The sequence below is a fragment of the Marmota marmota genome, unplaced genomic scaffold (assembly GCF_001458135.2).
Source record: "Marmota marmota marmota unplaced genomic scaffold, marMar, whole genome shotgun sequence".
Lineage (NCBI taxonomy): Eukaryota > Metazoa > Chordata > Mammalia > Rodentia > Sciuridae > Marmota > Marmota marmota.
In genome coordinates, this window is record NW_026000241.1 from 4,710,465 (window position 1) to 4,735,481 (window position 25,017).

General features: G+C 41.4%; 1 protein-coding gene and 1 non-coding gene across 2 annotated transcripts; one reads left to right on the forward strand and one right to left on the reverse strand.

The window, feature by feature from the left end:
• Positions 1–3,407: 3,407 nt before the first annotated feature.
• On the forward strand, positions 3,408–24,518 carry LOC107145309 (zinc finger protein 709-like). Its single transcript, XM_015489197.2, is given in 5 exon segments — positions 3,408–3,548; positions 21,556–21,682; positions 21,888–21,948; positions 22,593–23,495; positions 23,497–24,518. Coding segments are annotated over 5 exon segments (1,143 nt in total). The 5' UTR covers positions 3,408–3,521; the 3' UTR covers positions 23,522–24,518.
• On the reverse strand, positions 7,377–7,483 carry LOC125613833. The gene has a single exon (XR_007344431.1). It is a non-coding gene; the product is annotated as a U6 spliceosomal RNA (small nuclear RNA).
• Positions 24,519–25,017: the final 499 nt, after the last annotated feature.

Consider the following 25,017-nt stretch of genomic DNA (forward strand, 5'->3'; position numbering starts at 1 on the left):
AGGGGAGTTCCGTCGTGACATAGTGAATACCTTGTACTATCCAGTGAGAATTGTTTACCAGGTCGGCCTGTTTCCTGTCCGTTGCTACGACCTTCCTGGTTTGGATTTACATAGTTAGAATGGATTGCCATGTAGTGTTTATAATAATAGTTTTTTTTTTCTTTATGCACACACAGTACCCCTTCTCTCTGAACATTCTAAAATGGTACCTCTCTCCTTTGTTGGACTTTGCTCACCATTTCCTAATTAATTATTAGTCCAAACTTCTAGCATATGTAATGCCTCTATGAACTTGATTCTATTCACGCATTCTCTGTTTCAAATTTATTCGCTTTTTAGTTTGTTCTTTGAAGTCCTACATGGCAATGTCACCGTGGAGTTGAGGGCTTTCAGACATAATAAGGGTTATATGAATGTTCTAAGATGGGCCCTCAGATTATGGTGAGCATCCTAAGATATATAGAGGGAGATCATTTTCTCTGCCACGGGAGTGTACGGCACAAAGTTTTACACATGCAAGCCATGAAAATGGCCTTCACTAGAAATTAGAGTAGCCATCACCTAGATCTTGGCCTTCTCAGGCTCCAGAAGGGTGAGAAATACGTGTCTTCCGAGTTGTTCCTACAACAGGGGAAATCCTAAATACTTTTCATACCTGCAGAAAGGAGCAGTGTGATATTCTGATGTGTAAACATATTTGTGGATATTTGAGTGAGTTGACTCCCATTTGGGATTCCCGAGGAATTCTAATACACATCTAGTCAACCAGTTGGGTGTGCGGTGTACTCATATATCTACCCAACTGGACTAAATTATCAAGTTCCCACAATCTCCCCCTCCCTACATACTAGAGAAATTGCTAGAATGACTCACTGAACTCAGGGGAACACTTTACTTACTACTATTTGTTTATGATAAAAATACAACTCAGGAACGGCCAAATGCAAAAAGGTTATAAGGCAAGGTTTGGGGGAAGGGGACATATGTGGAGCTTTCATTTCATTTCCGTCTGGTGGTCCTGCCCTCTGATATCCCAACCTCTGTATGGTCAGCGTCCACAGCCCAGATGCTCTACATAACCCATGGCTGAGGGGTTTTCATGAAGGTTTCCCGTATGTTCTCAGGATTGATTAGCTTACTGGGCTTCGTAGTTAACTGGCTTCCAACCCTGCTCCCTGGACGATGGAGCTCAGCATTCCAACCCTGTTGTCAAGTACAAATGAAAAGAGTTGTTTAAAGTGTCAACCCTGTAGGCTTGCCTTGTTCTTTCTGCTACAGACCATTCCCAATCCTGAGGCCACACAGGAGTCCCCAGCCAACAGTCATCTCATTAGCATAGAAAACACAAGTCTTTTCACCCCCAAAGATTCAAAGGGTTTTAGATCAGAATCCCTTGGATCGGAATCCCTAGACTAAGACCCAAAAGTGCAATATTTGATGTACACTATCAGTGAGCAGGTGGTGTGTCAAGTTGTGGAGAAGAGCAGCAAAGCAAATGGCCCAAAATATCACCACATATCCTATAAGACCATTTCAAACGGGTTGTTAAATTGGTAAGCTAGAACCTCAGGGAGACTCAACTAGGGGCTGGATTGTCCTTTTGTGTGGGATGTGTAGGCATTGTTCTAAAAATGACTGGACAGGTCCGTGGTGGTTGGGTTGCATTTGAGAGACAGTTTCAAGTCATGAGACAGAACACGTCAATCCCCTGACACACAGCCCGTGAGGACAGGTGCGCCTGGGACATTCCTCTTTGTCCTTCAAAATCCCAAAGCTTGAATGCCTCCTCTTCCATGAACCTTGTCAGTTTCACACTCCCTTACTCTAAGTTCTCACAGCGTCTTGTCCTCTTTTACATCCTCATGGGGTGAACAAATGGGTGTTTCGTGGTTATTTGATACAGAAATATTCCATGTGCTGAGAATCAGCAGTGACTAAGCTTCTCATGGTGCAGTTTGGGAAGCTCTCCTGTATCCAGGGATGACAGAGTGGTCAGAGGTGTGAAAAGGAAGGTACAGGTGTCTACAGGAGCTATGCATAGTCAGGGGCTTGGGAAAGCTTGGTTTGAAGCAGGTGATAATCTGCAGTGGGAAACAGGCCACTCCTGAGTCCAAGCTGAGGACAGTCTTGGCCTGCAAAGGAAGGGTCCTGAAGTTTCCCTGGGACTTTGCCCTCCCCTGTAGGATCCTCCAGCTGGTGAGAACAACTTGAGGAGGGGGGAGATGATGGAAGTTGGAAAGTACTGGAAAGTACATCTGCATGCAGATGGTCTTCAGGGATTTTGTCCCTTCTGGGGTTGTCGCTCTGGTTTTCTTGGAGCTGTTTTCTAGACAGGGTTTCTTTTTTTTTCTTTTTTGGTGGTGCTGGGGCTTGAACCCAGGACCTTGAGCATGTGAGGCAAGCACTCTACCAACTGAGCTATATCCCCAGCCCCTAGATAGGTTTTCCTTATGGCCTCCATAAATCTGCTGGATTCAACCAATAACACATACATGAAGGAAATGTGTGAGTATCGGGCTTAGAGAAAGGGTGTGTGAAGTTGACAGTTTCTGTAGTTCAGAATGTTAAAGTGACTCCAGGTGAGCGTGTCTGTCTGAAGGTGGGAGAGTTTTCACACTGTGAGGAGAGGACAGCAGGACATGGTGAGTTCTCAGATTTAAATCTGTCAGTTTCCCTTCCTCAGTGCCAGGGAGTGATCCGCTCTGGGGCTCTATCTCAGTAGTCACTTTGGGCCTCCATTTTGGGAATATGTTTAACCTTCTGAACGTGTGTTTTTCCGTGTGAGCTTGGTTGAGGCGGGCAGCCTGTCTGAAGGAGTTCAAACGTTTGCTTTCTTCCAACTTGATTTCTTTGTAGAATATTGCTGCCATATAACTTCAGTCTCTCCATGAGTAAAGAATTATATTTCCTTGTTGGCATGTTATTCTTTTCTTGGGTGAAAATTAACAGATTGAGAAAGAAAAAAAAAAAGGTGCAAGAAAAGCTTGACAATTCACAAATTTCTGGCTTCTGGTAACACAAGGCCCTTCCTTCTATTCCATGTGTCCAGGTGTGGGCAGATAGCCTTCTCTCACGTGGGGGGTTGTCTTCATGGGGCTATGCTCTGAAACGTCACACTTGTCACCCCATTTTCAGGGGGAAGGAACAGGAAGAGCCCACTGGGTACAGTGAGAAGAAAGTGTCAGTTTTGAAAAAACAGTATCAGATTCTGCTGAAATGCAATTTTCCCTAAGGACAGGTCAGGTCCAGGCCTGGGCGGGGAAGGGATGTGGCTCCATTCGGGCAGATAATGGATGTTTTTTGCCGTCGCTCAGGACTCAGGGGGCGGGTCCCGGATCACTAGCCAATCAGAGGCATAGGAGTGATGTATGCACTGTCCAATCAGGAGCGCAGCTGGGCGGGGATGCGGCTGCTCGCCTGTCCCTTTCGCGATCCTGTTTCTGTAGCCTCGGGACTAGGTCCCCTGCTGTGCTGCCTTGCGAGTCTCGGCTGCTCTGTGACGTCCACTAACTGCGAGGACAATGGGAGACCCCGGGAGCCGTGACGTGGTGAGAGTTGGAGGTGGGGCACCCCCGACTAGGAGAGGGTCTGCTCGGAGCCCGCGGGGAGCGGCTGTGGGCGGAGCCTTGGCTCTGCAGGGTGGGGGGCCAGTCTGAAGGCCCTTCGGTCGGTCCGCAGGGTGGTGCTGGGCCTGCATCCGGGACTGAGGCGTCCTGTTCTGTCCTGCAAGGACAGCTTCTCCGGGCAGCTCAGCCCGCAGCCCTGCTCCTCCCCGAGCTGTGGGGTGACTGTGTGCGTCTTGGTTCGAGCTTGGAAGAGCTGGGAGCGCGGGGTCCCCAGTCCTTCCCTTCCCCTCGGGGTGGTCCTGCTTACCCTGAATTTTCTAAATGTTTGGGAACGGGGGTGCTGACCGTGTGCCTGGTTTTATCTCCAAGGGCTAATACATGATAAATTTTCCAACAGAATGGGAAAGATTTTACTAGTGTGTAGATGGTGGACAAATTCATATGTGGTCGGAAATCTTAATAGGTTTATGAATTTATCTTGTGACTTCTTGGATGCGTATTTTATTGTGTGACTTGCCAACACTTAGAAGGGTCTAATTTATTTATTCTTCTTGCCCATCTAGCAATAAACATCTACTCTGTATGGTTCTGTATTGATCGCCCCTGGTAGGAAGCATTTTTCTTATGCAGTTTTTCATGTATGTGAAATAGTTTATCTTTCTCCTTGTGCTGTATAAGTGTATTTTTGAAATTGAAATTGAATTTTTTATAGTTGCTATATAGAAAAATGATGGATTTCTTACATAGTTACCTATTGTACTACCTTGCTATAATCCCCTATTAAATCCATGAAGTTTTTCTTTGTTTCTTTTTTTTTTTTTTTTTTTAGGGAATAGGGATTGAACTCANTTTTTTTTTTTTTTTTTTTTTTTTTTTTTTTTTTTTAGGGAATAGGGATTGAACTCAGAGGTGCTTTACCAGGAAGCTACACCCTGAGCTGTTTTTGAGACAGGGTCTTGCTAAGCTGCCAAGACTGTCCTTGGATTTGTGATCCTCCTGCCTCACCCTCCCAAGGTTTACAGATGTGGGTCACCACACAGGGGTCTTTGGAATTTTTTTTTTTTAAAGAAAACAGTAATCTTGTTTGTGAACAAAGACCTTTTTTGTTTCTTTTTAATTTCAATATCTTGTTTACAATACTGGGAATTGAACCATGGCCCTTGTGTATGCACACCCCAGCCATTTTTAAAATTTGTATTCTGAGATAGGGTCTAAGTTACCCAGGCTGGCCTTCAATTTGCCATCCTCTGCCTCAGCCTCCTCAGTAACTGATATTACAGTTCTGTGATACCATGTCTGGCTCAGTATCTTATTCTTTCTTGCCTTGTGTTTCTTTGCATCTCTTGTTTTTATCTTAAGAGTTTGTTGTTAAGCACTTTTAAATGTTTTATCATTGTTTCATACTTAGGATAATTAGTGCTTGATTTTGGTGGATTATTCTGTTTATTCATTGAAATTACTATCATTGAATGTTTTTTCGTCTTCATTCATAAGCAATGTTTGTGTTATTTTTGCTACTCATAATGTCTAATTTTTGTGTTGTGGAATATGTGTGTCATAGCTTGACTTTTAAAATCTGATTTAAAAAAATTTATTCTTATTAGTTATGCATGACAGTAGAATGCATTTTGACACAATGTACACAAATGGAGCACAACTTCTCATTCCCCTGGCTGTAGAGTCTCATCAGTAGTGTAATCATACATGTATATCAGGTAATAATGTCTGTCTCATTCTACTATCCTTCCCATCCCCACAGCCCCACAGCCCTACCCCTCTTCCCATTCTTGATATTCAGTGACACTCTTTAACCCTCAATGCTCCTTCCTTTTGTGCCACCCATCAGGGTAATGTGACCAAAAACCTGGGCTCCCTCCTTTGGAGCTAGCCAGAGATTGAAACCACCCAATCCTCTGCCTATGGAAGTAGGAGTGAATTTTCACCATAGATTGCCTGTTAATCTTTGTATACCCTCGGGCTTGGGTCCTTTTCTTGCTTTCTCAAGATCCCTGATAACAGCTTGAGAGACCTGCTCTTCCCTCTCTGATCTTTATGTGAGTTATTTGTTTTATGTGAGTTATGATCTTTATGTGAGTTATGATTATGTGAGTGATGATTTTTGCATGTCTTCTCAGTTTTTTGTATGCTGTACACTTACCAGTATTCAACATCAGAAACAGTCCTTTGAAGGTGACCAAAGCAGTTTGCACTATATGCAGGATTTTACATGTTGACCATTTTCTGGGTCTGTTTTTATTTGTCATGACTTGCTAACCTGTTCTCCTGCTGATGGCCAGCATGCATGGAGACCACTGCTTACTGGACGTAAGGGGATCTCATTTTGCAATCTATAGGAATCTGTTTATTGTCACCCAGCCAGTGAATTGTGACTCAAATTGCTATGTCACAAGGAAGAAAAACAAAACAAATATTAGTATGTTCTTTCCAAAATTTTTTTAAAGTTTTTCATCATGAAGTATATTCTCGAAAGAATAAATTAAAAGTTTGGTAAGAATAATAATAACAATTTAAGTATCTCGGGAACCTCTGTCAAGATTCATAACTTGGGTACTGGGTATGATGGTACATGCCTGTAATCCCAGTGACTCTGGTGGCTAGACAGGAGGGTCTCAAGTTTGACACCAGTCACAGCAATTTAGCAAGACCTGGTCTCAAAAAAAGGAGGGGGGTGACTGGGGATGTTGCTCCGTGGTAGAGTGCCCCTGGGTTTAATCCCAGTAATGCCCCCCAAAAAATATTCATAACTGTGGTGGTCATTAGAATCTCAGGTAGTCATCCCTGTCTTGTCCCACAGGTGACTACTGTCCTGTGAACCTTTGGCTACTTTTCCTATCTTTACTCTGTGTGATTTTTCACTAAACAATTTCCCTTTAGTTTCTCTCCCCTGGAACCTTCAGTGAGTATTAAAGGAATTCCAAACGGAAGCATTTGGGGTGCTCTCCTTGCCCTCCCTTCCCTTGTCTCACACACACTCATTCCTGAGGTGGGGGCAGACCGTTTCCTCCTCAGGTCCCGTGGTCACTGTGTCAGGCTATTTCAAGGTTCCTCTTCAGTGTTGTCATAAATAGCACAAAGGAACTCAAGCATGGCCAGGCGTGGGCAGGACCACTGGTGGCGCTTGGTAAGTGGTTTGGTGAGTGGTTTGGGCTGTGGTGGCCCACCTGGGCCTCTCCCATTGGCCATGGCTCAGGCAAACTCCATTGAGCAGGGCAGGAGGAGGCCCGGACCCCCGGCTTCCACCTGAGTGTGCATAATAGAGCCAACTTCTGAGCTCTTCTTTTTTTTTTTTATTTCTGAACATGAATAAGATGCCTCGCTTTGCCAGTTCCCAGGGTTGTGCAGGTCAAATATCTGAGAGTTACCTCCTTTCATTACGTATTTCTTCTTTAACAGCCACAGAATAGCTATTCCATGAAGACATAGATCCAATAATTATTTAACAGCAGATGCTGCTTACCGAATGATCCCTAGCCAGCATTCTTCTAAACGCTTCCTATATTAACTCATTTATTCGTCACCAGAGTCCGATGGACTAGTTATGGTTATCCTCCTCTCCACGTAACAGTTGAAAAAAAGTGGAGCAATTTGCTTGAATAGTGGAACAGGGCCTCATACCCCCAGGTTCCTGGCTCCAGGGCTCATGCCAAACTTGTCTTCTACTTCAGTGGAAAAGATGAAATCAGCGTTAGGGTAGAAAGTCGTGGAGACATGTGTAATATTCTTTGAGAATGTAGAGGAGGTGGTGCTATGAAAAAGTCAAGGAGCTGTGGTTCACATTTTTTTTTTTTTTTTAATATGGAACACTTCACGAATTTGCGTGTCATCCTTGTGCAGGGGCCATGCCAATCTTCTCTGTATCTTTCCAATTTTAGTATATGTGCTGCCAAAGTGACCACTGTGGTTCACATTTAAGCTCAACATCAGGGTGTGATCAGTTTTAAAGTAATTACTTTTTTTCAGTGTTAGATAAGAGGTGATAGTGGATTTGGGATGAACTTTAGACTGGAAACCAGGAGGGCTCAAAAAATAAGAACGATCTTGTTGAGGTGGAAATGCACAATACATCCTCTAGACATTAGGGAAAAATCAGGGGTTCTGTACATTAAGGTGAAGTTCAAATTACAGGAAGTGGCAGTGGAATGTATCCATTAAGCTTCTTCATGTGTAACTCTTTGCTTATTATGGTCTTCAACTCTTAATTTTATTTGGCAATTTCCTCTACTATGTCTGTGGATTTTTATAGTATTTTACCTTGAGATCTGTACATTTGGGTCATTTTTAAAAGACATGTATTCAATCATGTTTAGTCTGTGCATTAATTGTGTGTGTGTGTGTGTGTGTGTGTTTGTGTGTGTGTGTTACTAGCAATTGAACCCAGGGGTACTGTACCACAGAGCTATATCCCCAGCCCTTCTTATTTTCTATCTTGCGGCAGAGTTGCACTAAGATGTCTAGACTGGGCTTGAATTTACAATCCTCCTGCCTCAGCCTCCCAGATAGCCAGGATTACAGGCGTACAATAAAGTTTTGATTTATAGTACTATAGTAAAGGGGGAGCTTTAACTTGCAAGACAATTCCTTGGCATTACGCACAATATATTTTTTTAAGTGGACACATGCCTTTATTTTTATTTTTAGTTATTTTTATGTGGTGCTGAGGATCAAACCCAGGACCTCACCCACCCTAGGTGAGCGCTGTTACCACTGAGCCACAGCCCCAGTCCCTACAATATGCTGTTTAAAAAAAAAACTTTTTAGTTGTAGAAGGACACAATACCTTTATTTTATTTATGTAGTGGTGCTGAGGATCGAACCCAGTATTCCACACGTGAGGCAAGCGCTCTACCGCTGAACCACAACCCCAGCCCCAATATGCTTTCTTATTTGATTCCATGAATGGAATCAAACACAGACTAAAGATTTCAGAGTATACACCCTTCATGCCCCACCCCCGATTAAATGCCCCCTACCACTCCCTGGTGGCTGCCACTTCACTGCTGCCATCTCCCATATATACCACAAGTGTCATGTGGCCCTCCAAAACGCTGGCACTGCAGGCTTCCACAGCTGGCTGAGAGGAGGAGGAGTGGGACCAGGCCAAGGAGTTGTAAGTCTGTCCCCATTTTCCTTTTGTATCACAGGCTTCTTCAAGGGTCTGGTCTTTCCTAAAGTATAATAAATAGCTTTTTAGGGAAAAAAAAAAAAAACCTTAGAAAAGAGAAGGGGCTGGGGCTGGGGTTGTGGCTCAGCGGTAGAGTACTGGCCTAGCACGTTCAAGGTGCTGGATTCGAGCCTCAGCACCACATAAAAATAAAAAAATAAAGGTATTGTGTCCAACCCTCAACTAAAAAAATATATATATTTAAAAAAATAATTTAAAAAATAAAACTAAAAAAAATATTAATTTTTAAAAAAGAAAAGAAAGGCGAAGGGACAATTTTGAGTACTCCACAAAGCGGAGCAGTTCAGATTCTCAAAGTCTGTCCAGCAGAGGCCGGGGACAGAGAGGAGAGGCTGGAGGAGGCAGGCGTCCTCCAGGCATGTGGCCCACCAGGCTGGAGAGCTGCTGGGGTGGGCAGGTCCGTCTGTCCTCCAGGGAAAAGGCTGCCAAGTTGGGGTGTTTGGGTTTTAAAAATGCCTGGCGGAGACCGGGAATCCCGAGGGAATACTTGTGTTTAAGGTATAGTGGAAATGGGGAAGGGGAAGGGGAAGGGAAGTTGTTTTCCAAGAGCTTCTCCATAAAATTAAGAATTGGAGACTCTGTTTTAAGTGGTTCTAGGAGTCTAAAGCTGGACCCAGGAGGATGGCCCTGGGGAGCTTCTTGATGCTTTGGGGCTCCACTCACAGCTGCAGAGTCCAAGCCCCCATCCAGCCAAGGCCGCGCGGGAGCTGCCCTTGGCCTCGGTGTAGAGCTGCTGCCTGGGGAGGGGGTTCTGCAGAGGGGCCCGACCTCTCCTCCTCTCCAGTGCTCCTCCTGCTGCTGCCGAGGAGCCTTGTGCCGCCTGAGGTCACGACGTCCCGCTGGTGCGTGTGGTTTCCCTTCATAGGTGTATATGTGTCCCCCCCGCCGCTTCCTCTAGGATGGGGGCCCGCGATGCCTCCCTCTCCTTGAAGTGAGGACCGAGTCCCGCGGATGGCAAAGCTGTCTGACGTGGTCCCTGCGTTTTCGTTCCAGTGCATTATGATGAACCCCTTTGTCAGCGTCGCTGTCCACCTCCCTGTCATGGTCACAGCCCAGGGGCGGCCCCAGCGGAGGCCACGTCCTGCTCCCCCTCGCTCACACAGCACCGGCCACAACCGCCACCTCCCCTCCTCCTTTTATATTACATGATCGAAAGTGTTTGCTTTTTTTTTTTTTTTTTCTTTTGCCTTTCTTAATTTTCATATATTAAAATTTAAGTCCATTTTTTGGCTTATTTTTCTTATGAAGAAAGGATCATGTTCCCCATCCCAATTTATAATTTGGCTGACTAGATGGGAATAAGATACTTGTTTCCAAGTAAACAGTTGGTCCCTTCCTAATGAATTGAGGAGTTGTGGTTCCTGCTCTATGGGAGTCACTGTTTCATCCACAGGTGGTCCACTGAAGACTCTTTTCCTTACCCACCATCTATCGTTAATCTCTGTTCTAGTAGGAGAGTGTCCTGCTGGGCATTGGGCATTGTACATGCCTGTAATCTCAGTTCCTCTGGAGGTTGAGGCAAGAGAATCTCAAGTTCAAAGCCACACTGGGCAATTTAGCCAAACTTTGCCCCCAATTTTTTTTTTAATATTTTGTTTTTTAGTTGTAGTTGGACACAATACCTTTATTTTATTTATTTTTATGTGGTACAGAGGATCGAACCCAGGGTCTCCCACGTGCTGGGAACACACTCTACCACTGAGCATCATCCCCAGCCCCCCCAGATTTTTAAAAATAATTTTTTAAGGGCTAGGACTGTACTTCAGTGGCATAGTACACCTTAGATTAATACTCAGTGCAGCTAAAAATAAATAAATAAAAATGCATGTATACGTGAGTGTGATCAGTACTGTAATTTAAAAGTCTTATTGAACCTCATGAAAATAGAATGGACAATAAAGTTGAGGAAGGGCATCAGGAGGGGAGAAGGGGTGTGAAATGAGAAATGAAAATTGGGAAATGAAATTGATCAAATTATGGTATATGTATGTACACATATCACAATAAATTCTATTATTATGTATAATTGTAATGCACCAATAAAATATTTTTAAAAAGTCTTTCAGGGGTTAGGGCTATAGCTCAGTGGCAGAGCACTTGCCTAGCATAAGTGAGGCACTGGGTTCGATCCTCAGCACCACGTGAAAAATAAATAAATAAATAAATAAATAAAGGCATGCTGTACATCTACAAGTATATAAAAAATTTTTAAAAAAAGTCTTTCAGTAGGCATATGTATTTGGATATTAGGCAAGCTATTACTTTATAGTTGCTAGGATTTTAAGCATTGGTGGGTAGTTATTATACTTACCAGTTTGGGGAAAGTAGTTTCTGTTGATTAGTCACAGGTGTTTTGGGAATTGTAGAGTTTTACTGATATATGTGAAAGGACACATCTTGGTGATATTGAGCCTTTTCTAAGATTATGTGTCTTTGTTCCCCTTATTTCATTGTCCAATAACATCCATAATATTTTTCCTTTGCTATAGTGAATTGCTCTTTTTAAATTTTTTTCCTTCTTATTGGTGCATTATTATTTTTTTAAATATTTATTTTTTAGTTGTAGTTGGACACAATACCTTTTTTTTTTTTTTTTTTTTTTTTTNTTGAGAACCATGGTCTCATGTATTTCCTTTTTTTTTTTTTTTTTTACTTATTTTTATGTGGTGCCGAGAATCGAACCCAGGGCCTTGCACGTGCTAGGCGAGCGCTCTACCGCTGAGCCACAACCCCAGCCTGTTACTGGTGCTTTATAAACATTTATAACAGTGGGATTTGTTATAATATATTCATATGTGCATACAATAAGACAGCATAGTTTGAACAATTTCAATCCCCAATACCTCCCCTTTCCCTCTCCTCCCTCCTCCTGATCCCCTTATTCTATTCTTCTGGTTTCCCTTCTGTTGTTTTTTTTTTTAATTTGTTCTAATTGGTTATTCATGACAGTATAATGCATTTTGACACATTGTACACAAATGGAGCACAATTTCTCATTTCTCTGGTTGTACCTGGTGTAGAATCACACCAGTAGTGTAAATAAGTAAATAAATATATATATTATATATAAATATATATATATATATAATGTATATATATTTATAATATATAAATAATAATGGATATTATTACTATATATGTATATATATATTTATAATATATATACATATATATAGTAATAATATCCATCTCATTCTACCATCCTTCCCATTCCCACAGCCCTACCCTTCCCCCTACTCCCCTCTGCACAATCCAGAGTTCCTTCACTCTTCCCTATGCATCCCCCATATGAATTGCTCTTAATGAATATTATTTAGTATTGAATTAATAGTGATCTATAAAACATCATGTACAAGCTTCAAAATACTGTCTCAGTGCAATCACAGAGCATGCACTGGATTCCCTAAGGAACAAGTTATGACAAGAGTTGTTAAATTGTATGTTTTACAAGCTTCCTCTGGTTAGTGGGTCAGAATATTGCAAACATTCAATGAGACAATAAGACTTGTCTCAGGAATATGGGTTCTATAGGCGAGGATGGTATGATTCCTTTTGTCAATCAGACACGTGTTCTTTCTCATCAGGGCTACTCCAGTATATTGAATATGGAAAGGGAACATTTGGGTAAAGATGTCAGGCATGATCACGTTTATGCCATGAATTTAGCTACAATATAGTAATTTTTCTATAATGTTGTAATAATTCATATTCATTTTCTGGGTCTACATTTGGGGAAGAAAAAGGGAATATCAAAGCATTGAAGATGTGTACAAAAATTCCAAGGAGAACTGGACACGGTGGCACACGCCTGTCATCCTAGCGGCTTGGGAGGCTGAGGCAGGAGGATCACGAGTTCAAAGCCAGCCTCAGCAAAAGTGAGGTGCTAAGCATCTCAGTGAGACCCTGTCTCTAAGTAAAATACAAAATAGGGCTGGGAGTGTGGCTCAGTGGTCGAGTGTCCCTGAGTTCAATCCCCCATACCCCCCGAAAAAAAAAATAAAAAAAATTCAAGGAGAAATCTAAGGTAACTTAAAGGAGAAAGCAATGTCCCTCAAGAATCTTGGAGAAGAGAGGGGTGTGGTGGCACATGCCTATAATCCCGGCAATTTGGAAGGCTTAGGCAGGAAGATCACAAGTTTGAAGCCAGCTTCAGTGACTTAGCAAGACTCTGCCTCAAAAGAAAAAATAAAAAGGACCGGGGATGTAGCACAGTAGTAAAGCATTTTTGGGTTCAATTCCCAGTACCAAAAAATAAAATAAAATGAAGAATCTTGGAGTAACAGGAAATTGGGAGAAAAAAATGAGACAAATAACCCCAGCTTCAAATGGATTTGATCTCAGAAAACTTTCTCCAAACATGCATTCAAGTTAGTACCCACCCATAACTTCTAAGTTGATACAACATCTTGGCCTCTTTTATTTCCCCTGGAGTCAACAAATTCTTGTTTCATGTTCATTTGAAATGGAAACATTCTAGGTGCTAAGAGTCAGTAGTAATTAAGAACCAAGATGCTGGGCACAGTGGCACAGCTATAATCCCAGTGACTTGAGAGGCTGAGAAAGGAGAATCGCAAATTGGAGGCCAGCCTCAGCAACTTAGCAAGGCCCTAGGCCACTTAGTGAGACCCTGTCTCAAAATAAAATATAAAAAGGCCTGGGTTGTGGCTCAGTGTAAAGCACCTCTGGGTTCAATCCCCTGGTACTCCCAAAATAGGAAAAAAGGTATTCTCCCCCCAGATTTTCATGTTCATTTGGGAAGCTCTCCTGTACATGGATGACATAATGGCCAGTTATGTGATAAGGGAGGCCCAGGTGACTATAGGAGTAACATGTTGTTCAGAGACCCAGTCAGGGGATTTTAGAGGCATCTGGAGGTGGTGATGTGTAAAGTGAGACCTGCAGCATGTTTAATTGCGATTCAGGTGAGGCGGGCAGGTGTGAGGCTTTTCCAGGTATAAGGAATAGCAAGTACAAAAGTATGAGACAGAAGCATGGCACATGGGGCTGGGGATGTGGCTCAAGCGGTAGCACGCTCACCTGGCATGCGTGCGGCCCGGGTTCGATCCTCAGCACCACATACAAAGAAAAGACGTTGTGTCCTCCGAGAACTGAAAAATAAATATTAAAAAAAAAAAAAGAAGAAGAAGCATGGCACATGTGGAGATGATGATGTGTTTACTGAGCCCAGTTGGAAGGAGCTGAGGGGGTTCTGAGACATAAGGCAGACAGGTGGGAGCACAGTATCATGAGACTATGAAAGCCATTTGAAAAGTTTTTTTTTTTTTTTTTTCTCAGCACAGTTGAAAATCTCATTTCTGCATAAGTGGTCTGATATTCTATTGGGGGAACATTCATGGATATTTGAGTTGATTCCCATATGGCGTTTTCATTAACATCTAATGCATATCCTTAGCAGATCATCTTTATTAGTTATTTTAGTTCTGCATCAAGGAGGTGATTGCTGGGTTGCAGGGGAGGCCTCCATCAGCTAGAATACACACTGCCAGTTTAACACAGTGTTTCTACCAGTCAGTTGGCTTTAAGCATGAGCAATATGAGAAGATTCCTGTTGGCAGACACTGTGTAGATTTTTCATTTCCAGTCCGGAGGTTCCAGCCTGTCAGCACCTCTGTGTATTAAACAACCTAGGTTTACCCCATGCCCCATTTCAGGGATTTTTATGTATGTTTCTAATTGATTTACATGATTGATTAGCTCATTGGACCTTCATAATTTTCTCCATTTCTAACCCATCTCTAACCCTACACCTTTGCCCAGAGCTCCAGGGGCTAAGTTCAACTTTACCATCCTTTTGTCAATTACAAATGAAAGTAATTTTTAAAAAATATTTTTTAGTTGTAGTTGGACACAATACCCTTATTTCACTTATTTATTTTTTATGTGGTGCTGAGGATCAAACCCAGGCTCTCGCATGTGCGAGGAGAGCGTTCTACTGCTGAACCTCAACTCCAGCCCTGAAAATAATTTTTTAAGTCTACCCTTTAAGCATAACTTGGTTTTTCTGGGTACCAGACCATTCCCAATCCTGAAACTACATAGAAGTCTCCAGTACCAGTGATCTTATCAGCACAAAAAAAAAAAAACAGTCTTTTCATTCCAGAGATTCCAAGAGACTTAGAAGTCTGTGGGTCAGAATCTCCAGACTAAGACCCAATAGTGTGTGTCTTCAGTGATCATGTGGTGAAAGGTTATGGAGAATAGCAGCAAAGAAAATGTCCCTACTACTCACTCAGAATACCACCATCTATTCTGTAAGACCGTTTCAAAAGAGTCATTTATGAGGAAGCATGTGAGAGAGACCCAGGGGATTCATCTTTGGGTCTCTTTGAGTTTTTGAATGGGAGAAGTATTCTAAAATGCCTAGGATTTATTCTAAAAATGACTGGATGGATCCATAGTGGTAAAGATGAAATAAAGAGACAATTTTGAAAGAGTAAACAGAACATGTTAACACCTAGGCACAGAGTACCTGGGGACAACCATAACTGTGATCATTAGGGGTCCTCTGAAGCAGACGATAAAGGGGAGAGTTTACATCCATTAGCATTTTCCATATAGGATTGTTCACATGAAAACAATCACTTGATAGCTTTTCGTTCTCAAAGGAATCATAATTCCTGCTTTTGAAAGCCAGGATGTCTCAGGATTTTTCTAGTCTATAAATAGTCAAGACAGAATGTTTCCTATTCACAAAATTGCATTTGGCATCTCTTTCTCATTTAACTCATTAATGTTGAAGTGAAGCTGGTGAATAACCTGCAGTGGGGAGAAGAGGCCAGTGCTTCTAAGCTGAGGCTGGTCTTGAGCCTGGAAAAAGAGGGCAGTGAACTTCCCCAGAGGGCAGTGAACTTCCCCAGGGTGCTTAATGGGAAGCAGCCCCTTCCTGTAGGTGATCTCCAGCTGGTGAGAACAACTGCAATGGGAAGGATGACAGTGAGAGGTGGCAGAGCCTGAAAAGCAGAAGACCCACATGCAGATGGAATTTGGGGCTTTTGTTCTTTCTGAGGTTGTTCCTCTGGTTTCCTTGGGGCTGTTTTCTAGACAGTATTTAGGTTTGGGTATGCATACATTTACTGGAATCTATGTATAACTTGTGTACATGAAGGAAATGTGGGAAGGTCAGGTTTAGAGAAAGACACTTTAGTATCCTCCTGGAGAAATTATTTGTGAACTTTAAAGAGATCTGATTTCTTGAGATCTGAATGTTAAGGTGACTCCAGGTAAGGGTGTCCCTCTAGTGAATATTAAGTCTTTGAAGGAAGAAGAGTTTCCCCACGGCGATGAAGGGACAGAAGGGTATAGTGAACTCCCAGATGAAATTCTTAGGTGTGCCTCAGCACCAGGGATTGATCCATTCTTGGGCTCCATTTCTGCCTTCATTCTGGACCTCAAGCTTGGGCATATGTTTCACCTTCTGAATGTGCAGTTTCCCTTGTGAGCCTGAATGAGGCGGGCTGTCCTTTTGAACCAATTCAAATATTTGCTTTTCTTCCAGCTTGATTCCTTTGTAAAATACTACCATAGAACTCCAGCTACTTCATGAAATGAATAAAGAATAACTGAATAAATCCTTTGTTTCATGTTTTTATTTTCTTGGATGAAAATGGATGGATTGTCAGAAAAGGCATGACACACCACCTTGGCCACGATGGTAACTGCCTCATCCCAAACTTCTGAGCTCGGACAGTGTGCGTCCTGCATTAGTCTGAGTTGACTTCCTTCTCTGAGGTGACGGTGTCCCCATGGGACACTCTGAAGCTGCCTGAGCGCATGCACTTGTTACCCCATTTCCAGAGAGTAGAGGAAGAGCCCAGAGTAAAGTCAGTGCCACTTCTGAATAGCCAGGATCAAGTTCTGCTTAAATGCAAGACTCCCTTAGGATAGGTAAGGACCAGGCCTTGGGAGAACCGCGGGCTGGGAAGGGCTGTGGCTTGAGTCCATCATTTGGGATTCAGCCAGGTAGTGGATCCTTCTCTTGTCACTCAGGGCTCGGGGGCGGATCCACTAGTCGATCAGAGTTATGTGGGCGGGGTTTTGTGAACTGTCCAATCAGAAGCACGGTTTGGGAGAGGCGGCGACCCATACTTCTCGCGATCTTACTTTCTGGAGCCGCCATAGTCGGTATCTTGGGTTAGGAGTCGGAGGAGGCCCCGGGTCCTGGAACGGCTGCGGCTCCGTTACGTCCGCAGATTCCGGCCGGGTGGGCTGCTTAGGGAGGACGCGGGAGCCGGCCATCACAAAATGGTGAGTGTTGTAGGGCGGGTGTCTGCCGGAGGGGAGCAGGGTCTCCTTGGAAACGACCGGAGGCAGCTGGGGTGACCCAGGCCTCCCGGCCGCCGCCCCGAGTCTGCAGCGGCCTGCTCCGCTCCTTCCCCTCCAGCCAGCGCGGTGGGGCTGGGCCGCCTAGGGACGGCGGCGTCTCATCCCGTCCACTCACCGCCGCTGAGGCCTGGAGTCTTGTCCGAGCAGCTCGGCGTCCGCAGCCCCGCGTCTCCCCGTACGCTGCGGTGACCGTGGGAAGGTCACGGGGAGACTCCCACTCGTATGTGGGGTTCGAGTTTGGAAGGATTTGTATGTGGTGTCCCCAGAACCTCCTTTCTCCTCAAGGTAGTCCTGCTTTCCTCACATCTTCTAAATGCTTGGGAAGCAGGGTCTCAAATACGCGACCTGTCCCCTCAGCCCCGTGCTTCTTGGGGCTGACAAAGATTGCCAAACTCATTGGTAAGGAGGATCCACATGCACATTGGTTGGTGGGAGTGAAGGGTGTTGCCCTCTGTGATGTAATCGTTATTTTCCCTGGACTGTCTCTAGACATTCTTTTTTAAAAATAAAATGCTGGTTGAGGTAGGACATGCCATCATTTGAAAGGAGTGTTGCAATAGGAGGAAAGCCTCAACTGTTGAGGTCTGGAAGCATCTGAAGGACTAGGCAATGGAGGAGAGGTCGGGGTGTGGAGGGTGGCAACATCAGATCCTAGATGTGAGATAGTATGCCCCTGAGGTCAGCCCCTTCTTAGGATGACAGTAATGTAGGGATTGTGTTCTGGTTCAGGCTGACTCAAAGTTCAGAGGTCTTGAAGAAGAAGAGAAATATAAGGAAATTTCAGTTAACTGTTTTGTTTCTACTGATCATTTCAATTAATCATTTTTTGAGGCAAAAAGTGGGATTTTTGGAAAGTGTGTTTTGACCTTGTAGATTCAAAAATGGTAAAGGACATCATTTTGGTGTAATGAGAACAGTGTCTCTTTGCACTGTTTTTCCAACACAACAAGGAAATATGAGATAGGGATTCTTTAATCGCCACCGTTTACCATGATTACAGTGTTTGGGTAAAATTTATCATCTTCAGGTGTTTGCTTTTGCATCCAGAGAGTTGGTCTAATCAGAATGTAATTCGTGCTGATTGAGAAAGTCTTTGTGGGGCAGTCTGATGGAAAGAAACCTTGGAGAAAGATATTTATGAATTTGAGAGTTTATTTGGGTGTGTAGAATAAAAAATAATTTTGTTTTTGTCCCACATTCTGATACAGACATCTAAAATCCTTGAAAGTTCCTGGGCAGTAGGAGTGTCTTTCCTTATTTATCATGAGTCCATATTAGGCAATGTCTGAATTCTTTCTAATGACATAACAGAATTGAACCTGGGCCTTGTGTATTCTAGACAGTTGCTTTAGCACTGAGCTGCATCCCCAAACCTTTTTTATTTTGCAGCAAGGTCTCACAGAGTTGCTCAGGCTGGCTTCTTGATCCTCCTGCATCAGCCTCCCAAATAGCTGGGATTTCAGGCGTGGTCCGCCACACCTGACTCCAGCCTTTGTTTTTAAATTTCATTTTGAGACAGGCTTAGTTATTCAGTATGGCCTTGAACTTGCCCCAACTTCTTGGGTAGCTGTGATTAGAGGCAAGCATGTCCAATCCCAGCTCTAGGCCTTTTATTTTTATTTCTTGCCCTTTGTTTCTCTTCATCTATTTTTGGAATTTTGTCCTTTAGGTTTTTGAGGTGGCTGATTACATTAATGGATTTTTAAGTTCTTTTATGTTTATAATAGATCCCACTTAGTTTTGGCATATAATTCTGCTTATGAATTGAAGGATGTAATTGATATTCGGTGAGGATTTTTTCATCTTTATTTATAAGAGATGTTTGTGGGTTTTTTTTTTTTTTTTTTCTAACATCTCTAGTTTTGATATGGCAATATGAATATCATGGCATAGATATTAAGTATTACCTCTGCTTCTATTACTGGGAAAAGATTGTAGATGATTTTCATTAAATATTAGTCAAAACAAAGCAGTGAGACCATGTGAGCCTGGTCCTTCCTATTATTGTTTTAATTTCTTGACTACATATAGTTTTATTTACATTGATGTTTTTTGTTTTTGTTTTGTACTGGGGATTGAATTCAGGGGCACATCCTCATCCCTATTTTGTATTTTATTTAGAGACAGGGTCTCACTGAGTTGCTTAGTGCCTCGCTGTTGCTGAGATTCCCTTTGAACTCACGATCCTCCTGTGTCAGCCTCCCAAGCTACTGGGATTACAGGCTTGCGCCACCATGCCTGGCTTTCTGTGAGAGTTTTTGTAGATTGCTTCTTTCTAGGAATTGATAGATTTCATACAAGTGATAAAATTGATGAGCATGGGAATTGTTTATAAAATTCCTGAATCTGCCGTTGAATTAGTAACTTTAAACAATGGGCTTTCTTGAGAGCTGCACAATGCTCCTAACATTGCACATTTGCAACTGAAGAATGTAACTGAGGAAATAGCTGCATACTGTGGCTAACTCTGTAACTTTCATGAATACAAAGAATAATGCTTGCTTAGTCTTTAATCTAATTTAGAGACATATAATAAAGATTGCTGCTGTAATTGTTTAGACCTGCTTTTCCATCAGAGAACAGTGCTCAGTCCGACCCCAGATGTTTTATCTTCAAGATCTGCCAGTGTTGACTCTTATTTCTTCCAATCTCCCATTGCTCCTCTCCGGAGTCGCGGCACTTGGGTTTGATCCCTAGCACTGGAAAAAATAATGAAAAGAATGTGTGCTTGGCCATTATTAGATAAAGCATTCTGCCATATCCAGTGACTACAGAAATCATGCTGTTGATTTCAAATATACCATTAGTAATTTTCTGTCTTCTTAATTTGTCAATTACTGTTGAACTCTCCAGACATGTTTGTGTTGAATCTCAAGACATGGTTGATCTATGATTTTCCTTTCAGTTCCATGCTTTTGTCTCATGTTGTTTGATGTATTTTTTTTTTAATATTTATTTTTTAGTTTTCGGCAGACACAACATCTTTGTATGTGGTGCTGAGGATCGAACCCGGGCCGCACACATGCCAGGCGAGCGCGCTACCGCTTGAACCACATCCCCAGCCCCTTGATGCATTTTTTAGGGGAATACATATTAAAGATTGTTGTGTTTTCTTGGACAATGGACTGCTTTACATTTAATCCCTTGCTCTTTATTATTTTGTTATCAGATACAGCTTAATTAGTCTCTATATCTTCTAGATGGTTTCTTATATCAATGCTAGAATGGTGTATCATTCTAGATAAATTTATTTAGTCTTCATCTTTATATTGATCTTATTTTTCAAATATTTACACTTTTTTATTGAAAAAAGATTGCGTACAATTATAATTTGAAACAATGCTTTCAAACATGTATACCTTGTCAAGTGGCTAAATTGAGATCTTTGACAGATATATTACTTTATATATCTAGTGTTTTGTTTTAGAACACTTAATTGTAATTACATTCTGTTGACTATAGTTAAGATCATTGTATTGTACCCTGAAAAACATTATGCAATTACATTTTAAGTAAGGAAAACAGTATTTAATGGACACACAAACAAAAAACTGGCTCACTACATAATAAGCCTAGTGTCCTGCTGGGACTGGTTGTGCACGTCTCTAAGCCCAGTTGCTTTGGAGGCTGAGGCAAGGGGATTATAAGTTGGAAGACATCCTCGGTACCTTAGCAAGATCTTGTCCCCCAAAAAAATTTGAAGAAAGGGATGGTGATGTTGGTTAGTGGTAGAGTTCCTGTGTGTTCAGTACATAGTACTACCCCCCTAAACGTTAAAAAGTAGTAAAGGGTGCTGAATAGCATAGTTTAAAAGGCTTTTATCAATATTAGGCAAACTATCACTTTCTAGTTCCAATGATTTTAATCATTATACATTTTAAGCATTTATTACACCTACTAGTGGGGAAAGTAGTTTTTGACATCTTGTCAAAGGTGTGTTTGGGGAATTATTCAATTTTACTGATGTGTGTTGGTGATACATACCCCATTCTAAGATCATTGGCATATACTGTTTGGGTACACTTAAACCCTCTTTACAGTTGCACTGTTGAGATTGATAGTAGTAGCAATTCCTAGATACTGATAAAGGTTGGACTTTGTTCTTAAGCATTTCTAAGAACTTGCAGTCTTGGGAAAGCTTGTGTTAACTCTCTTGTGCACACCAAGTGGTAGGACTTTGTTATGAGAGGTACAGATCAGGTTTACCAAAGAAGTTGGGGTGAGCCGGGAGGCTAATGTGTGTTCCTGTTCTGCTGTTAACACATAGTTGTAGGTCAGCCTCAGAATTGTTGAGTGAGGATGTGACTGTGGATGGAGAAGAAGAGTGTGGTGACCAAACATGGAATGAACTCAGCCTCATGTCAACTCTTTATGAAGTGAACTGCAATCTCCAGTATGAAGTCTTACCCTTCCTCTTGGAAATAATATGGGATGTTTTTTTAGGATTCAGTGACCTTTGAGGATGTTGTTGTGACCTTCACCCTGGGAGAGTGGACTTTGTTGGATCCTTCCCAGAAGCAGCTCTACAGAGATGTGATGTGGGATACCTTCAAGAACCTGGCCTCTATAAGTAAGTGTGACACTGTTCCCTCCTTAGTCATTCACAGAACAAGTGTTTTCTTGCTCATTAGTTCTCCATTATATGGAATATGAAAAAGAACATTTGGGTGAATGTATAGGTTTGGTCAAATTATGCTATCAACCTAGCTAGAATCAAATAATTGTTCATTAGTGTTTAAAAAATGGATACTGATTTTTCTGGGTCTATATTTTAGAAAAAGAAAGAGGAGATCAGACCACTGAAGATGTGCACCAGAATCCCAGAAGAGAAATAAGGTAATGAGCACCGAAAGGAGAAATCAGTGTCCCTCAGGAATCTGGGAGTGACAAGAAGTTTTAAAAATAAGCAAATGATACTAATAAGCCCAGCTTCAAATTGATTTTGTCTCACAAAATTTTCTCCCAACATGCATTGAGGTCTGTAATCTGGAAATTTAAAATCCAAAATGTTCCAACATGATGCCTGATATGACATGTTCTTGGGGGTTCATTGTGCACAAGCTTTATAACATGCCTAAAATTATTTAAACATATCATGTGAAATTACCTTAAGGCTGTTTAGGTGCTGTGATACAAAAGTGAACTTTGTGTTCCATTGTGACCCATCCTCAAGATATCTTACTATGTACATGAAAATATTTGAAGATCCAAACATTTTTGATCCACAGGATTTTCCATAAGGAATACTTGATTGCATTTAAAGGTGATATAGACATTCAGTGTTTGCCAAAACACTTTTCTTGAAAACAGTATTAAGATACTCCATAATAATACAACTACTTTGATAATATCGGTGTTCAAACCATCCAGTAGAGTATTCAGTCCATTCATATTAAAAAATTCTTACAGGGCATAAAAGAGTGCTTCTGGTAAGTCATGAAGAAGGAAAATCTTAGTAATGTGCTTCTCATTTCTTCCAGAAGTCAAGAGGAAGGGAGATGCTGTGAACATAAAGAAAGTAATCAGTGTGGAGAAAGCGTCAGCTGTAAACCTGATTGTCTTGAAAACAAGATAATTCCTCCTGGAGTAAAATCAAGTGAAAGCCCGGTGTGTGGAGAAGTCCTCGTTGGTCATTCATCTGTAAATGTGCCCCTCAGAGCTCACATTGAACAGAAACCATATGATTATCCAGAGTATGGGGAGAACCCATATAAATATAATGAATGTGGAAAAGCCTTCAGTTCTCCCCAGTTCTTTGAGGAATTTGAAGGAACTCACATTGAGGGCAGATATCATGAATGTAGACAATGTGGAAGAGTCTTCAGTCTTCCCAGTTCCCTTCAAATACATGAAAGAATTCACACTGGAGAGAAACCCTATGTATGCAAGGATTGTGGGAAAGCCTTTACTCGTTCCAGGTCTGTTCACAGACATGAAAGAACTCACACTGGAGAGAAACCTTACATATGTAAGCAATGTGGGAAAGCCTTAAGTGATTCAAGTTCCCTTACAATACATGAAAGAACTCACACTGGAGAGAAACCCTATGTATGTAAGGATTGTGGGAAGGCTTTCACCCATACTAGGTCCTTTTACAGGCATGAAAGAACTCACAGTGGAGAGAAACCCTATATATGTAGGCAGTGTGGGAAGGCCTTGAGTGATTCAAGTACCCTTAAAATACATGAAAGAACTCACACTGGTGAGAAACCCTATGTATGTAAGGAATGTGGGAAAACCTTTAATTCTTCCAGTTACATTCGAATACATGAAAAAGCTCACACTGGAGAGAAACGGTATATGTGTAAAAAATGTGGAACTGCCTTTGGTTATTACAGTTCCCTTAAAAAGCATGAAAGAATTCACGTTGGAGCAAAACCCTATATGTAAGGAGAGTGGGAAATGGTAGATATTTCATTTCCTTTCACAAACAAAAAGACACCCTGATGAGAAACCCTATGTGTATAAACAACGTAGGGGAAAATACAGTCACTGCAGTCATGTTCTTAGACATAAAGAACACAAAATAGAGATAAACTCTATGTGTATATAAAATGAGTGTGGAAACACTATTAGTTCTTCCATTATCTTGGAATACATGAAAGAATTCACACAGGAGACAAACACTATACATGTAAGCAATGTGGAAAAGGCTTGCATTCTTTCCATTATATTGAAACCCATGAATGAACTCCATGTTTGAGAGAAACCTTGTGTGTGGACGCATTGTGGGAAGGCAGGCAGTCGTTCCATTTCCTTTCACAGACATGGAGGAACTCACGCTGGAGAATAACCCTGAATAAAGTACGTGGGAAGACTTTGTTATTACATAAGCTTTCTAGCAGACTTTAGAATGCACATTGCAGAGAACTTGTATTAATGTAAATCATATGGGAATGCCTCTAGTTATCTTGGTTCTATATATATATATATATATGTACATAGATACAGTATGGAGAGAAGCCTAGAATAGAAGAGAAATGCAAAAAGATTAAGTTGGCCTACATATACACAGGATCAAACTCCGTGAAAAATACAAGATCTTTTCAGTTTTAATAATTTCAATGTCCTGTGAAAATTTCTCAGGTAGTGGAACCCTATAAATGTAATTAATATGAAGAGCTTGATATAATTTGTTTAGCATTCTCTAGAGAATTCACTGTAGGAAACATACTAAAACTTATAAATATATTGTGTTCATAAGTGGCTCATTCTGAAAGTAGATCTCTACAGTCTAGATTTCTAATTTATATTCTTAAAAATAAATGTTGAGAAACATATCTCTGCAAGTTTCATTTAGGCAATAGCATGAGAGTTTATATATGTAGTTGTCTTTCAGTCAAATGAGTTTTTGTCCTTTGAACTTGAACCATGTTGTGGATCCATAGGTGAATTAAACTGTGTTTCAAATGTGCCATAGGCCTAACTTTTATGCAATTTTTAAATAATTGTGGTTAAAAGGCTACTGAAAAGTAAGGTGGTTTTAGAGTTTTTTTGTTTTTGTTTTTTTTGGTACTGGGGTTCTGTGTTTTTTTTTTTTAGAAACACTTTCTTATAGATTAACATTTTCTTTTGATTTTGTATTTTCACAAAAACTTTTTGATTTTTTATTTTCACAAAATTCAAAATGTAGTGATAATATATATTTTGGGATACAGATCTAATAAAAATAAGAAAATTCTTTATAGATGGAATAATAATTCAGTTAACTGGGAATTAAAAGTTAAGAATTTCTGTCACACTAATTACAGATGTTCTGTAAAAATAATTCTTAGCTGAAAGGCTTTGCAAATTCAGTTAGTTAGATTTGGACTACAAATCATAATTGGTGTGTAAGATATTTTTACCAGTACCAAGAAAGAAACAAAAATCAGAAGAAATCAAAGACCACCAAAAATAGATATT